Here is a 17,506-nt window from a genome sequence, read left to right as displayed (position 1 = left end):
TAATTCTACATTTGTAAGTTCAACTTTCATGATAAAAAATTGCACTACAGTACTTGTATAAGGTGAATTGAAAAATACATAAATACAAAGTGAGCACTGTACACTTTTTATTCTGTGTTGTAATTGAAATCAGTATATTTGAAAACATCCAAAAATATTTAAATAAATGATATTCTATTTTTGCTGAACAGTGCGATTAATCATACGATTAATTGTTATTTTTTTAATTGCTTGACAGCGCTAGTCATAACCAGCGGAGCAGAGTTAAGTGCGGAGAGGTAACCTGTAAAATGTAAAAATAACATATATAAATTCAGTGTCAGCACAACGTAGGTACTATAAACCACATGCTACTGACATAAATGGGCCTTACATTTGGTATCTTCAAGAAACAGAATCATATGATAAGTGTATGTATTATTCACTGTAACGAATGTACAGTGTAATTAGGGCAGCAGATTTTATGGTAGGTGTATGTATTGTGATACAGCATGGCCAGAGGGCAAAAGGAGAATGTTAGAAGGGAACCTTATTCCCTGTAGAGGGAAGAAAGTTTGCTATAGATTAATTAAAGCACCTGAAGCCAATTGGAGCACCTGAAGCCAGTCACATGATAAACCCCCCGGCTTCAACTGGACAGGAGGAGGAGTTGAAGCAGAGTGGATTGGTGTTGGAGCAGAGAGGAGTTTGGAGGGAAGCAGAGGAGAGTTTGGAGAAGTGCTGTGGTGGGCTAAGAAGACCAAGACCCTAGGTAAAGGGACACCTGGTTTGTGCAGAAGGAGGGCAGGAAGTCCCACAAGCTGAAGGACAAGAGAGGGAAGTAGCCCATGGGAAGGAACTGCTAGTTTAAGCTGTTTACCGCTATCCCTAGGGCCTCTGGGCTGTAACCTGGAGTAGAGAGTGGGCCCCGGTCCCTCCCTCTCCACTCCCCTCCTCTAGGACACTAGTGGGGCAGTTAATACCCCAGTGCCCTGAACCCCCCCAAGAAGAGAAAGCGCGAGACTAATCAAAGTAGTGCCGGCAATTTGCCACACGTTGTGTTAGCAGTGGGATCTACGCGCTTGGGACTTAAACTAGGATTAGCCAAAACCCTCCTGTCCCTAAGATGGACGACGTGGTCAAGGCCCTAATACAAGCCACCACAGCCCAGCAGGAGGCTACCTGGGTCCAAGCAACCGCCCAACAGGAGGCCACTCGGATGCAGCAGGAGACTAATCATCTGTTGATGAGTCAGGCTGCCCAGGACCGAGCCCTGCTGCAAGAGCTGGTGAACCAGGTGAAGACCTTTATGGAGCTGAACCACAACTGCGACGGGACCCGGACTATACGAGCCAGCCACTGCCTACAGAAAATGACATGGGAGGATGATGTGGAGGCATACCTCCTGGCTTTTGAAAGAGCAGCCCTTCAGGAGGCCTGGTCTCGAGATCAGTGGCCTGGTATCCTCGCCCATTCCTGTGTGGGGAGGCCCAGAAGGTTTATTACGATGTGGCCGCGGAGACTGCAGCAGATTACCCGCAGCTGGAGTCAGAGATCCTGGCCAGAGCCGGAGTAACGACGGCGTTGCGAGCCAAGAGGTTCCATGAGTGGCAGTATACAGAGGACAAGACACCCCGATCACAATTGTTTGACCTGGTCCACCTGACCCGGAAATGGCTACGCCCTGAGACCCTAAGCTCTGAGAACATGATGGAGCTCCTGGTACTGGGCCGGTACATGAGGGAGCTACCACCAGGCCTCCGGGCTTGGGTTGGCCAGAATGATCCCTCCACCTATGATGACAGCCCACAAATTGTTCCAGACCCCACGGGGTGAGACACGGCAAATCAGGAAGCCAGTCCCAAACCCAAGGCCCTGGACTATCGAGAACTCCAGGAGAACCATAACTTGGAGGAAAGACACCGAGGAATGGCCCGAGGCCGAGAAGGGACCTGGGGGTTTGGGAAGAGAGGGCTGGGGGGGCCAGCCAAATAGCCCCAGGCAGAGGGCGGCAACCAGAATAAGGGGGCGGTGTTATGAGGGTGGGGAATTGGGGCGTATAGCAGCCCAATACCCCAACAGGGAAGAGCCTATGCAATGTAATCTGGGGGATCATGGGGAGCAATGTGGCCTAATCAGCCTGGTAGGGGTCACAATGACCTCGCATGGGTATACAAGATCAGTAAAAATGAATGGAATCGAAACCGTAGCATTAGAAGATTCTGGGAGTGCTGTCACGCTGGTCTCGGGGAAGTTGGTGGGGCAAGAACAACTAACCCGGACCAAAAACACAGGGGTAACATGCGTTCATGGCACCGTAAATTTCTACCCCACAATCCCGGTATGGATTGAGATCCAGGGGATACTACCGCGGTGACTGCAGGGGTGGTCCCCAGGCTCCCCTACCCTGTCTTAATTGGTAGGGACTTCTACGAGTTTGAGAGCTTACTCCCCCCAATAGAACCAGGGGAAGGTAGCAACCCCTGGGCTGAGACGGAGGCACCTACAGATAGCCTCACCCCAATGTTTGCCAAATTTGCCCCACAGTTATTCTCACCCCCCGGAAAACCCTGAAAGTCTAGGCTGGAAAGGAGGGCAGATAAAAGATTAGGGACCAAGATTCTAGCAGAGAACTAGAAAACCTCCCTTGTTGGTAAGTGAACCCGTTCAGGAGGCCAGGAGATAATTCAGACCAGTGAGGACTCGGAGGTGGTTCCTAGCCCCAGTAGGGGCAACCCAGGGGGCGGAGTAGAAACAGGCCCCCTGGAATTAGGTCAGATGGGTACCGCATGTGAGAATTTTGGGCAGGACCAAGCCAATGACCCACTATATGCGAATGTGAGGGAGGACGTAGTGGAAGTAAATGGTGTACCCGTGGAAGGAAAGACCAAAGGCCCAAGGCTATATTACATGCTCAAACGTGATCTGTTGTACAGGATAGCACAAATACGAGGGGAAGAAGGAGAGCAACTCTTAGTCCCACGGCAACACACAAGGGCAGTACTCGCGTTAGCTCACAGTTATCTATTTGGGGGACATCTAGGAGTAGACAAGACACTGGATAGAGTCCTAAGAAGGTTTTATTGGCCGGGAATACGTGCGGAGGTCCAACGCTATTGTGCCTCCTGCCAGAATGCCAGTTGCATAGCCCCCGACCTCACTTGCGGGCCCCATTAGTACCTCTGCCTGTTATTGAGGTCCCTTTCGAGAGGATAGCCATGGACATAATGGGCCCACTGGAAAGATCGGCACGGGGCCACCAAAACGTACTAGTCATCCTTGATTATGCCACACGGTATCCAGAAGCCATTCCTTTAAGAAACCCCACATCCAAGGCAACAGCAAAAGAACTACTCCAGGTTTTTGCCAGAGTGGGTATCCCTAAGGAGATCCTGACAGACCAAGGAACACCTTTTATGTCAAAATTAATGAAAGACTTATGTACCCTACTCCACATCCAGGCCATACGGACCTCAGTCTACCATCCACAAACAGATGGACTGGTCGAGCGGTTTAACCATACCCTTAAAAGTATGATCCAGAAGGTGGTAGCACAGGATGGAAAAGACTGGGATACCCTTCTACCGTATCTAATGTTTGCTATACAGGAAGACCCCCAGGCATCCACTGGTTTCTCTCCCTTTGAACTACTATACGGATGCCACCCACGTGGAATATTAGATATTGCCAAGGAAGATTGGGAAGAACAACCCAACCCAGGAAAGAATGTCATTGAGCACGTGACACAGATGAGAGAGCGAATAACTTGAGTAACCCCTATAGTACAAGAACATTTGGAAAAAGCACAAGAGGCCCAGCGGACATATTACAATCGTCGGGCGAAAGTACGGAGATTTCAGTCAGGGGTGATGGTACTAGTGCCGACAGCAGAAAGCAAACTCCTAGCCAGCTGGCATGGACCAGATGAGATAGTGGAAGCCATTGGGGAGGTGGACTATAAGGTCAGACAACCAGACCACCGAAGGCCAGAGCAAATCTACTACATCAACTTACTGAAGCCCTGGCATGACTGAGAGACGTGCCTGGTCATTCAGGGAGCTCCACCCAAGACAGATGACTCACAGGGGCAGGTGAAGATATCTCCTGAGTTAACTCCAGAACAACAAACAGAGGTCATTGATATGATCCAATGGAACCAGGATGTGTTCTGTACACAGCCGAGCCGTACGACACTGGTCCAACATCATATTGTCACCAGTCCTGGAGTATGGGTGACGATAAGACCGTACCAAATACCGGAAGCTAAAAGGGAAGAAATTAGGACAGAAGTGAAGAAGATGCTGGAACTCAGGGTTATTGAAGAATCCGACAGCCAGTGGTCCAGCCCTATCGTCCTAGTCCCCAAGCCTGATGGCACCCTAAGATTTTGCAACGACTTCCAGAAGTTGAATGAACTATCCCAATTCGATGCCTATCCAATACCTCACATTGACAAGCTAGTTGATCAGTTTGGCAAGGCCCAATACCTAACCACTCTGGACCTGGGGTCGGGAAGGAATTTTCCTCCAGCGCAGATTGGAAGAGGCCCTGGAGGTTTTTCACCTTCCTCTGTAGCATGGGGCATGGGTCACTTGCTGGAGGATTCTCTGCTCCTTGAAGTCTTTAAACCATGATTTGAGGACTTCAATAGCTCAGACATAGGTGAGAGGTTTATCGCAGGAGTGGCTGGGTGAGATTCTGTGGCCTGCATTGTGCAGGAGGTCAGACTAGATGATCATAATGGTCCCTTCTGACCTTAATATCTATGAATCTATGATATTGGCAAATTCCCCTGGCTGAGAATGCCAAGAAAAAGACTGCCTTCTCTACACCCAATGGCCTGTTCCAATACACTGTCCTCCCTTTCGGACTCCATGGGCCCCCTGCAACATTCCTACGACTTATGGACAAATTGCTGCGACCCCATGCCAGGTATGCCGCCGCCTATCTAGACAACATAGTCATCCATAGCCCTGACTGGGAAACGCACCTAGGAAAAGTAGAAGCGGTACTAGGCGCCCTGCAGAAGGCCTGCCTCACTGCCAACCCACTCAAGTGCGTGATAGCACTAGCTGAGGCCAGATACCTCGGGTATGTAGTAGGGAGAGGTTTGGTGAAACCCCAATGGAACAAAGTGGAGGCAATACAAGGTTGGCCTTGACCAGTCCGCAAAAAGCAGGTCAGAGCTTTTCTAGGGATAGTAGGATACTATCGGAGATTCATTCCTCATTTCGCCACAAGAGCAGGGCCACTGACGGATTTGGTAAAGGCTCGGGGCCCCGAGATAGTAAAGTGGACTGATGCGACAGAAGGAGCATTTGCAGATTTAAGGACAGCCCATTGCTGCCATCCAGTACTCATAGCCCCAGACTTTGAGAAGGAATTCATCCTACAAACAGATGCCTTGGAGGTAGGACTAGGAGTCGTCCTTTCGCAGATGGTAGGAGAAAAGGAACACCTGATCTTGTACCTCAGCCGGAAACTACTCCCCAGGGAACAAAAGTACACCGTCGTTGAAAAGGAATGTCTGGCGGTAAAATGGCTATGGCAACTCTCCGCTACTACCTACTGGGGCGGCGGTTTACCCTTGTGATAGACCACACCCCACTCCAGTGGATGCACAGAAACAAGGAGAAGAATGCAAGAGTGACTAGGTGGCTCCTATCCCTGCAGCCCTTCCATTTCCGGGTACAGCATAGGGCTGGAAGCCAACAAGGCAATGCTGATGGCCTATCACGACAGCACTGCCTCTAGTCCCAAGTAGCCCAACCCCATGGTGTTGAGCAGTGGGGGGATATGTGATACAGCATGGCCAGAGGGCAGCAGGAGAGTGTTAGAAGGGAGCCTTATTCCCTGTAGAGGCAAGAAAGTTTGCTATAGATTAAGTGAAGCACCTGAAGCCAATTAGAACACCTGAAGCCAGTCACAAGCCCCTCCCTCCCCCCAGCTTCAATCAGACAGGAGGAGGAGCTGAAGCAAAGTAGATTGGTGTTGGAGCAGAGAGCAGTTTGGAGGAGTTAAAGCAGAGTGGATTGGCATTGGTATAGACACACACACAAACACATATGATAAAAAAAAAAATCCAAACAGGACACTCGTCTGGACACTCCATTTTCTGCTCAGGAGAGGATGAGAGAACAAACACATGACCAATGTTAGCTAAATTGCTTAATCATCCAAGGAGACCAGAGCTGTCTCTGTGCCAAGAGCCAGCCTGAAAGTGGTTCAGAAAAACAGAGGATTCCCGATAATCCTACAGTTATTTTCCCACATATTAAAGTGAAGAACTGGAAGTCAGTAGATATGAGTTGTATCCCTGGCTTTGCTACAGACTCACTGTGTGGCCTTGGGCAAGTCATTAAAGCTCTTTATGCCTTGTTTTCCATATCTGTAAAACAGGGATAATACTCCCCTACATTCTCTTTTATACAGTTTCTCCTACCGTGCTCATCACTGCAATATCTAAGTGTATCCCAGTAGTGCATTAAGCAATTTAACTAACATCGGTCATGTGTTTGTTCTCTCATCCTCTCTCCAGCAGAAAATGGAGTGTCCAGAGGAGTGTCTTATTTGGAATTTTTTTTATGATATGTGTGTGTGTGTGTGTCTATATATATATATATATATATATATATATATATATATATATATATATATATATATATATATATATATATATGTGTGTGTGTGTGTTCAACCATATTGTTATTTCTCTCTCTCTCTCATATACACACACACACTCACATACACACATTGCTATATGTTTATCTTAAGGCCAAAGAATTGCACCTTCCACTTAAAGTGGAAGGTGATGAGGTGTGAGACGGTCCGTAGTTCCTGGGATCCTTCATGCCACAGTCACAGACCAGCCCCTGAGAAAGTTCTGTCTCCTGCAGCTCCTCCAGGGGTTTCTGAGGATAGCTATATTCTTGTAAGGGAGGCACTCAGGTACTACGGTGATGGGGGGGGCATAGAAATGCCTATGAATACAGCACCCAGCACAATCAGGTTGTGGTCCATAACTGGAGCGCCTAGGCACTATGATATTATAAATAAGAAAGAACGATCAAAATGAATTCTCATTAATCTCCCAAAAATGGGCTGTTAGAAAGAGGGTGATAACTGAGGTGCAGATCAGCTACACAACCAAGGACCAAGAACTGTTTTTTTAAGAGACACACAAAACTATAAAAGGAGTACTTGTGGCACCTTAGAGACTAACCAATTTATTTGAGCATAAGCTTTCATGAGCTACAGCTCACTTCATCGGATGCATACTGTGGAAAGTGTGGAAGATCTTTTTATATACACACAAAGCATGAAAAAATACCTCCTCCCACTCCACTCTCCTGCGGGTAATAGCTTATCTAAAGTGATCATTCTTCTTACAATGTGTATGATAATCAAGTTGGGCCATTTCCAGCACAAATCCAGGTTTTCTCACCCCCCCCCCCCCACAACTTGATTATCATACACATTGTAAGAAGAATGATCACTTTAGATAAGCTATTATCAGCAGGAGAGTGGAGTGGAAGGAGGTATTTTTTCATGTTTTGTGTGTATATAAAAAGATCTTCTACACTTTCCATAGTATGCATTCGATGAAGTAAGCTGTAGCTCACGAACGCTTATGCTCAAATAAATTGGTTAGTCTCTAAGGTGCCACAAGTACTCCTTTTCTTTTTACGAATACAGACTAACACGGCTGTTACTCTGAAACCACACAAAACTATGGTGCTGAGGGTCAGACTGAAAGCTGGTGGCTTCCTGCCCTCCCTTATAGTGGTACTGACAGTTTTAACCACTAATCAAGCATGCTCCTGTTAAATTTTCAGAACTATATGAAAACTGCAGGTAACAATTATAATGTAATCCAGTAAGTGTTATTTACACATTTTTACCAGTTATCCCTGCTATTCAAGTATACCAATGGATACTGCCAGTTTGCTATAGCTCAGCCATGGAACAGACTCACTCAGAATGAGGGGAGAATTGAGGGGAGACCCATGAGAAGTTAAATGGCATCATGAAGCCACCAGACCCAGAATGCATTACAGATCAGCTACGGAACCGTGGGGGTGGGAAATGTATTTCTCTGAGGTTGGCTCTGAAATATTCTCTTTGGCTGCCAAGGGTGGAATCAGTGACGAGTGACCGTGCTGCTGTCAGGGACAAGGAACTGGGGTCTGCTCCTGGCTATTCCTCCCATACCCATTGTCATCCTCCATGATCCACAGAGAAGAGTGTCAAAGGAAACAAGGCTGTGCCTGAAAAAACAAACCACAGGTTTCAAGTAAATTCTTTCGCTTCTCTCACCCATGAGTATCCTTCTGTTATACAAAGAAACCTCCCTAGAGGTTGCTGGAGGATCCCTGTCCCAATTATAGATGACGGAGTCTCTACCCAGTTGCCTAGGTCAGCTGACAAGTGCCCTCTGCAGGGTGCTCTCTACACAAGTACCCTCCATGGTGCCTCCTCTCTGTGTGTTCTGGGGGTGGGGGGGAATTTCAAGGGCAGTTCTGGGCTACACTGCCTTACCACGCAGGGAGCAATGCCCAGTATTGTGGCAAAGGATATATTTCTTCCCTTGCACTAAATATTACTAATCTCCCTTCCATTCCTGCCACACCTCTGGGTGCCTATGATAAGTCCAATTTGTCACAGTGGGGTAAAAGGGCTGTTTCAAGCTGGTGAGCCATAAGTACATTTATTCCCAAAATGACTAAATTGCACAATCTAAAGAAACAAGAAATGGAGGGGTCACATCTTAATAACTGTCTCTCTTGATGTCTCCCTTAATTAACTGTCTCTCCCCGATTCAGGGACATGACTCCCACTTTTTAAATCATGGGTTTCCCTTAAAGTTACATGAAGACTTCAGAGAGTTTAACCACGGAATCAATTTTTGATAGGAATACTGCTGGAATTCTTTGTGTGAGCTTAGAACCGACGTTTTGCTCTAGAAAGAGAGAAGAGTTAAAAGAAGAGGCTCCTGGCTCAGCTTTTGCGGTCAGATGCTTTGTACACCACTTCTCTTTGAGAGCCTAGAAAAAGAATATCTTCACATTCCTTAACAAGGGGTAGACGTTCTCTTCCAGCTTTTCATGCCTGTGTCTTACCGACAGAAAGCACAAATTTCCTAGGTTTCTTTCATTAGCCAGAATATTTCATTTAATAAAACAAGCAACTAAAACATCAATACAGAAGCTATTATTCTCCAAGCCCCATGTATATCTAATAAGTAAAAAGAAAAGGAGGACTTGTGGCACCTTAGCGACTAACCAATTTATTTGAGCATAAGCTTTCGTGAGATGCATCCGATGAAGTGAGCTGTAGCCCACGAAAGCTTATGCTCAAATAAATTGGTTAGTCTCTAAGGTGCCACAAGTACTCCTTTTCTTTTTGCGAATACAGACTAACACGGCTGCTACTTTGAAACCTGTCATTACTTATAAGTAGTTCTTTAAATTGAATAAACATGCAGGCAAATCTGTAATGACCAAATATAAGAATACATTATAATAATTTTATTTATAAAATTTATTTATTTATTTATTTATTTATTTATTTATTTATTTTGCATCAGTATTGAGGTCTAGCCTCTACGAAATACTGTGAGCCTAACTTCACAGAGCTGAGCCTGTGTACTATGGCTATGTACAACTCGCTTCCGCACAATCCATGTCTCTCAGCTTGTCAGGGAGTCTCAAAATGTTCTTAGGTTTCTGTTCTGAGGAATAGAAACTGAAAGGGAGAAAATGCACCAATAAAACAAACAGTCTCAGAGGCTGTAGTGAGAGAAAGCCATGGCTGCCGGTTGGAACAGAGGTAAAGATGCAGGATTAGTGTATATGTGTGTGTATGTGTTTGCAAGTATACGTGTGTGTGTGTATACAGTATTTTAGTGCATTTACATGTGCAAATGTCTATATCAATTTATGGGTGAATATATGTATATGCAGCTCTATGGGCGTATATATGTATGCCTATCTGTGTGGCTATTATGGCTCTATGTATATGAGATATACATAGATGGTAAACAAGTTGGAGCTGTCTATCTCTGTGTTTTACATCTAAAATGTGTTTTTAGTTTCTAACTTAGCAAAGATAAACAAAATCACTGACAGTAAAATGATTTTCTTACATAAGTACTAAAAGAATACTTCTTACAAAGACAAATGGTGAGCTAAAGCTGTGGTAGATTGTTCTGTGTTGTAGTGGAAACATATCCTGGTTTTATCAAAGTTATAACAAAGATTTGGTTTTTATTAGTACATCCCATTGGCCCCCTCTTTCTATAAACAGTTCAGATTTTTCTGTGTGTCTATGCATATGTGTTTGTGTGTGTCTGTATAGGCTTGTCTGTATTTGAAAACTTACCTCAGTGTAACTACGTAGTATACGTATGTGTATAATATATGCATATGTGTTCTTTATGGGACTGAACCAGTGCCTAATTTGTACTGGTGCTTGGCCCTGGCACCTCTAGACATGGCAGTTCATAGCCCTGGCACCTCTGGACTCCTGGCCATCAACTGCTGCTCTCTGGCCACCCAGCCAGTGCTTAATTTGTGCTGGGGCTTGCCGGTGTAATGATAGGGAGGAAATTGTGGATGTTTTCGACCACAAAACCCCATCCCTCCTAATTCGCAACCCCTGGACCAGGCGGTAGCAAGTCCTGAGAAGTAGCCAAGAAGGTCACGTTTGCCTGGCGGAAACTGCAACTAGCAGCAAAACAGGAGGGTTTCTTTGTGTGACGCTACACCTGGCTGAGCCCCAGCATCTCATTCATTACAAATTAAACACTGGATTGAACCACATTCCATGGAAGTCAAGGGGAGTCTTTTCACTGATTTCAATAGACTTTGGTCCAGGCTGTAGTTGAATATGTGTTTGTGCATGTCTTGAACTTCCCTGCGTGCCACTATCTTAGCTTTCAGGTTTGAGCTGAAAATGATTGTGGCATGAAAATGGTGGCAGAAAAAAGCGCTGATCTAGGAATTTCAAAGACATGGGGATTTGTTATTAAGTCCTGGCACATAGGTTGTAATGAAAATTTTAAATGTGTCCTACATTTTAAAAAGTTTGTTCTCAATGGTCTTGAGCCATATTTCTCTAGTTTTGTTTTCCAAGGTTCTTAAAGAAAATAACAAGGGACTGTTATTTTTTTCCAAAACAGAAATAACATAACTATATCTCCTGGGAAATATCAAATTAAAAATTTAAATTAATAATGATTATTAAGTTTATTTTAAAATATTAATCAGAAAATCCACATTTAAAGTAAAATAAAATAAAAATAAATGAAAGAACAGTTCTTTGGACATTGGTAGGCTCTTACAGTTATACATAGAATTGAGAGCCTGAGTCTGATTGATTTTAATGAGTTTGGATAATGTCCTAGATATTTATTATTACTTATTAATATGATTATTTTTATTTTATTTATTTATTTCACTGTTACTTAACAAGTAATGGGCATTCTCCCTCATGTGCACATGGTAAAATTAATGGCCATATTTGGGACCAGGATGATCACTTATCACCTTCACTATCCTCAGGATACTGCACATTAGCAAGGAACTTCTTCGGTATTCAGCAGTACTGAATAGGAATTGTCCATTGAGAAGGAACAATTGTAGGCCACATGGTCCCAGGGAGGATGCATTGAGAGGCCTCCCTTTCTCTGTCTTCCCCTATGTTTCTCTCAGTGCACCAGGTGACTCTATTCTCTTTCCCACAGATCATGTATGCAGAGGCATCACAGATGGGTGAGAATGAAAACTCCATACCCACATCCTCCACAAGATTTACAGAGAACGTGGGAACTGGGAAGGTTCAGATCTCATTCCCCTCTCTTCAGTGTGATACTAGATTTAACTCTCCATCTTCCCCACTCTCTTTCTTTTCTCCCATCACTATCTCTAAGTCTCCCTCTATCCTTCTGGGAGTTCCCTTTCCATTTATCTGTGCCTCCTTCCCATCCCTCTCATTTTTAACTTTCGGTGACTGGCAAGCTCTTAGCGATAAAGCTGCAGTCAATTACTCTTTGGAATCTCTCTCATGTTTCAGGGGGAAGATACTCCAGGAGACATTTATAGACAGTTATGACCCAAGTGTCCTTCGAAGGGTGCAATACATGCTCTACGAAATCAAGTGGAGCACTGGCAAAAGGCTCTGGCAGAGATGTTGCCATAGCACTCGCACGGAGCATGCTGAAATCCACTTTATAGAAGATGTCTTTCAGGAGCAAAGATCTGATCCTTCTGTCCACTGCTCCATCACCTGGTACATGTCCTGGAGTCCCTGTGGGGATTGCTGCAAGCAAATCAGGGATTTCCTGAAGGAACAGCCTAATGTGAATCTAGTTATTTATGTAGCACGGATCTATTGGCACAAAGAGGAAAACAATCGTCAGGGTCTACGGAGCCTGATGAACATTGGAGTGTCCATCCAAGTCATGGACCTCCCAGGTAATGACTCATGGAGTTATGTGGACTAGATGGGATAGAAATGGGACATGGGGCATTTTTCTTCTAGGTCTCTGGTTCCAGTTCAGCCCTGGTCAGTGGCCATGGATGACTCCATGGAAGTTGTAGAATGGATTATGGAATCTTTTCCCTTCTAGCTCTGTGGTTCCAGCCTGGCCCCAAGTCTTGGGGGATAGTGCAGTGGGATACAGAGCTTTTGTCCTTTAGGTCTCTGGTTTCAAACCTTCCCCTGAGTGTCAGTGACCGAAATGCAGTAGCTGACAGCCATTTTTTGACCTATGTGAAATGTGCTGGTGTTTGCAGTCCAGTTCCTAGCAGTACAGATAAAAATCACTAAAATCTCCATCCCTGCTGGCACTTGCTGATCCCCTTGTCTCAGCAGAGAGGCTGAGGCATAAATGAGCCATGAAGAGTCAAGGCCCCTTTTCCTGCTAGGGGCAGGAACTCAGAGCTGAGGCACACTGGTGAGCCGTGTGTGTGGGTGAAGCTGGTATGACATTGCCACTGTCTCTAGGGTTCTAGTCAGGGAATAAACAGAGAACACCAGCCTCCTTCCCGGCGCAGTCCATCTCCCATCTTTCACTTTCATTTGAGAACACAGTATTGTATTTAAATGTAAAGGGGATGTCTTTGCAGCTTTTTTCTAATCTACCCCCAGAGTAAAATCAGCTCACCCACGGAGAGTGTCCTCCTGCTGCTACTAATCATGAAGAAATAGATGATATTTTACTCTCCCCTCAATACATAAATGATTTGTCCCAGGTGAATAAGTGAATGAAATGTTGCAAGGCTGGTTTAATGCGACCTTCCCTGGACAGAAAGATGGACAAGGCCAGGAGAACATGAGGCCCAAGTGCTGTAGTCTCCTCAGCTGGTCCTGTCTAGCAGAAGCATTCTGCATGGCTCAGATTAGTCTTGCTCCCTTGAGATTGACTGACCTTTGTGTATACTGAGTCCACTGATACCTCCTTCAGCACATGACTGATTTGCTCCATTTTCTCAGTTTATAGCTACTGTTGGAGAACATTTGTCAATGATGAGGACAAGGATGAATATGATTATTGGCCCAGGCACTTCGCTCCATGGATAATGCTATATTCTCTTGAACTCCAGTCCATCCTTCAGGTCAGTAGAACTTTAGGGATTAGGAAATTGCATGCAGAAATGATCCATAGTCACATGTAGAACCAGAGGAGGATTAAGATTTATTGGGGCCCTCCCCGACACCACAGGGCCCCATGCCCTGCTCCTCCCCTTCCCTCAAGGCCCTGCCCCGTGGCCTGGCCAGAAGTTGGGCCCTGGTAAGAGCTGCCATGGGAACCTGGACTGCTGTGGGGAGCCCCAGACCCTCCACCTGCCCTGGGTGGTGTACCTTGAGGAGCGCAGGGACATGGGCTGGGAGCTGCTCTCAGGCACACCCCCACCTGCCCAGGAAAGGTGGCAGGCCCAGGACTCCACACAGCTGCCCAGGCTCCCTGGGAGGCTCTTACCACAGCTTAAGGCAGTGGTCACGTAAGGGGGACACACAGGAACACTTGGGGAGATGTGGTGGGGCCTAGGTCAGCCCCAAAGGGGGTGGGCAGGGAGCACCACCCAGCCCTGCTGTGCCCCCACGTCCACTCTAGCCCTCCGCAGCCCTGCCTCCGGCCCCAGCTATTGCTCTGCTCCCAGCCATGGCTCTGCTCCTAGCTGTGGCCCCAGCTGTGCCTTCAGCCCCGATCCCAACTGCAGCCCCTGGTTCTACCTCGACCCAGGCTCCTGCACGCTTCTCTGGCTCTGTTCCTGGCCCCAGCTCCCAGGGGGACACAGACTGGGTAAAGGGGGGGTGACTGAAAAAGTTTGGGGACCCCTGGCCTAGGGTGACCATACATCCCCTTTTGGCCCTGGACATCATGACTTTTTTGGCAAAACTGGGCATTTGTCCCATTTGCTCTTGTCAATTGATCATCAGCTGGCAAGAGCAAACAGGACAAATGCCCAGTTTTGCCAAAGGAGGGGGCGGGGTGTGTGGCAGGGCTCAGGCCAGCCATGCACAGGGGAGGAGGGGGCTCAGATGAGTGGCTTGGGCCAGCTCCGTATGGGGTGAGGGAGAGGTTTGAGCCAGCTCCATGAGGGGCAGAGGACAGGAGCTTCAGCCAGCTCTGCGCAGGGACGCAGCAGGGGGAAGGGAGAGGGGCTCTGGTGAGCAGCTTGCCTACATCCGCATGGGGGACTCCCTACCTCATGCTCCGTCTTCTGGCCTGGCCAAGGGCAGGGGCTCAGGGAGAAGAAAAGCAGGGAGGGAAGGAGCATCAGGGGGTGGAACCAGAGTTCCAGTGTGCCTGTGGGGGCCCCCAAATTGGCCGGGGCTTCTGGGCACAGGCCCCATTGGCTTGTGCGGTAATCCGCCACTGTGCAGAACCCAGTGTCTGAGCGGGACAGTTCCTTGACCTCCTTGGAAAGCTCAGTGATTCCAAGAGCTGAGCTGTAACACACGGTGACTACCACATGAGCTCATGGGGACACTAAAAATGTGTTGGAAAACTCTCAGCACCTGAGGAGATCAAAGAGCTGGTTGGTTGGAGGAGAAAAATGGGTCTTCACACCTTGGTGGAGTTTAAACACCTCTGTGGTTTGCTTTACTGCAAAACAGCGTACATGTAAACAGTGTCCTGTCCCTTTCAGGGACAAAAACAACAGGGTTTTTCCTCAGCCCAAGTACAAAGCGAGTTCTAGAGCATGGCTAGACAAGTTCCAGACAGAGAACCCCCCCAGTTCTTCTCTCCCCTTTCATCCCGTCCTCGATCTAGAGACCCTTCTTCCTGACCCTCCCTTGCAGACACAGCTTCCAACTCTACACCGCACATCCTTCTCTCAGAGCCCATTGACACTTGCAAAACTGTTGTCAGGCCTTCCATCCCCCCAACCAGAGCTGGTTAACCCCTTTCCTTGCCAACATCTGGATGGGGTTTATATATTCCCTCCCAGTAATGGGGCCACTGAATGTTTCATTGAACTCCCCTGAAATCTCCCCCATTTCCAAATCACCCGTGTCGCAGGGTGATCTGTAACACGCAGTCAGGGCGTGAAGGGAAGAGCTGGCCAGTAAATGATATTTCCGTCTCATGGGAAATTCCAAGATGTGTTTTCAGTCTGCATTGGAACAAACCCGAGACCTTTTCAGTTTTTGTGTGAAAACCACAAGGAGGTGGAAGAGAGTGAGTGAGAGCACCCTCCCGAGAGTAGCCACGAGCCCGGTGTGTAGGGCACTCACACACTCCTCTGGGACACCCAGGCTATGTCTACACTACAAGCGATGCAGCGGCGGTACTGCAAATACGTCACTGTAGCTCTGTAGCATAGACACTATGGTGACGGAAGAAGGGTTTCTGTTGCTGTGGTAAATTTACCCCCTCGAGAGGCAGTAGCTATGGCAACAGGAGAGTTGGTTAACCCACTGCGCTGCATCTACAGTGGGGGATAGGTTGACCTAAATACATCACGCATGTTATGAAATTTTTCACAGTTTTCGATGTAGTCTAGGCCCCAGGTTCAAATCCCCGATCCTGATTGAGACATAGCAGGAACTTGAACCTGAGTCTCACATATCCCAGGGGAATGGCTATTTTGAGGTGGGGTCGCTCTCTCTCTCTCTTTCCCTCTCCTTTTCTCCCCTCCCCTCCCCCCCCACCTCCGCCATGGTGGACCTGAGAGATGTTCCCAGCAAAAGTTTCTTCACAACCGATATATTTCCACAAGACATTTTGGATCTGACGAATCAGCATTTTCTGATGAATACCCGTTTAGCTGGAATACTCCCAACCAGATCTAATGATGAGTCCCTGTGACCATTAAGCATGCTTGGGAACCCGTTTGTAATTTGCCCTGGTTCTGAATGAGATTTGAAGCAATGAATATTATAGGTGATTGCAGTTACAGGGAGTTCCTCCCCTGTCCATTAAATCCCAGAGTGAGTCTAGAGTACAAATGTTAAGCTGCCAACCTCCCAAAAAGAAATTAACTTCAGCTGTTGCTTTTCTCACCAGAACATTCCCTCTTGCTTAGAGATTTCAACAGATGAGAACCAGACTCCAATTTTCAGCCTATGTGTAGAAGATGAGGAACAGAAAAGAGCACTCACATCAGCCAATCCCTGATAGCCGCCAGTATCCTGGCCTGGGCAGCCAACCAGTCTCTGGAAGCCATGAGTTTATTGAATCAGGCCATCATGGGAGATGGATGTTGATAGGACACTAGAATGTTTAATCATTTCCATTTGATTTAGTTACTCGTAGCCATTTCCTTCCCATTGGTTCAGCTTGTAGCTTTTTGAAAAGTGAATCATGTTTACATGTTTAATGCTGTACAGGGACTGGGTCATGTTAACACCTGTGACTCAGTGTACAGGTTTATTCCATCACAGTTAACACAAGAGTATCTTGCTTATTCTGCAGCCAATGCTGTTTCACCAAATGAACATAACGCTATACGGTTTGCTTTGTGAAAGCAGTTTATAAGGAATGAATTCATTATTCAATAACATATATAAAGACCTTAGAGAGGATTTATTCTCCAGGATTATTTTTCTGAATGATTTTTCTCTTAATAGATTTCTAGGTTTTACTTTCTCTGTCTTTTGTCAACATAACATTTGAATAAAATATATATAATCTAAGGAAGCACTGCTTTTGTTTGTTTGTCTGTTCATTTTCAAAATGTAATTAACGTGGCACTGCTTAATAAACCCTTGTCGGTGCTAATATAAGAATGGTCTAATGTATGACATCACAAACTGTTCTAAGAGTTCATTAAGTGGGAGGAGGAAGAGTCTGGTGATCACTCTTAAAATGAACTGACATTCCAAACTTTAGCTTTTCAAGCCCATAATTTTCCTCTAGGCCCTCACCTGGTCCTCATACTCCCTATATTGCCTTTCTTTGCAAAATCATAGAAGGCTGCTCTCATCCCACACACATCACATAAATGCAGACTTTAACATGCATTTATACAGAGAAGACACAGCACTGGGCAAGGACAGCAAATCTTTGCAGAACATT

General features: G+C 46.3%; 1 protein-coding gene across 1 annotated transcript in view; it reads left to right on the top strand.

Annotated features, from left to right (window-relative positions):
- Nucleotides 1-17,214, top strand: part of LOC125623436 (uncharacterized) — a 27,262-nt gene extending 10,048 nt beyond the window's left edge. Inside the window, exons 6-13 of the mRNA XM_048822825.2 lie at nucleotides 239-278; nucleotides 1,106-1,276; nucleotides 1,468-1,701; nucleotides 9,731-9,807; nucleotides 11,723-11,815; nucleotides 12,052-12,452; nucleotides 13,474-13,595; nucleotides 16,496-17,214. Of these exons, the coding sequence (XP_048678782.2) occupies nucleotides 239-278; nucleotides 1,106-1,276; nucleotides 1,468-1,701; nucleotides 9,731-9,807; nucleotides 11,723-11,815; nucleotides 12,052-12,452; nucleotides 13,474-13,595; nucleotides 16,496-16,606 (1,249 nt within the window). The 3' untranslated portion in view covers nucleotides 16,607-17,214. The remainder of the gene's footprint in view (nucleotides 1-238; nucleotides 279-1,105; nucleotides 1,277-1,467; nucleotides 1,702-9,730; nucleotides 9,808-11,722; nucleotides 11,816-12,051; nucleotides 12,453-13,473; nucleotides 13,596-16,495) is intronic.
- The last annotated feature ends 292 nt before the right edge of the window (nucleotides 17,215-17,506 follow it).

Source organism: Caretta caretta, chromosome 1, assembly GCF_965140235.1.
Source record: "Caretta caretta isolate rCarCar2 chromosome 1, rCarCar1.hap1, whole genome shotgun sequence".
NCBI lineage: Eukaryota > Metazoa > Chordata > Testudines > Cheloniidae > Caretta > Caretta caretta.
The sequence above is the reverse complement of the archived record's forward strand: the minus strand, read 5'-3'. Positions and strand labels throughout refer to the sequence as shown.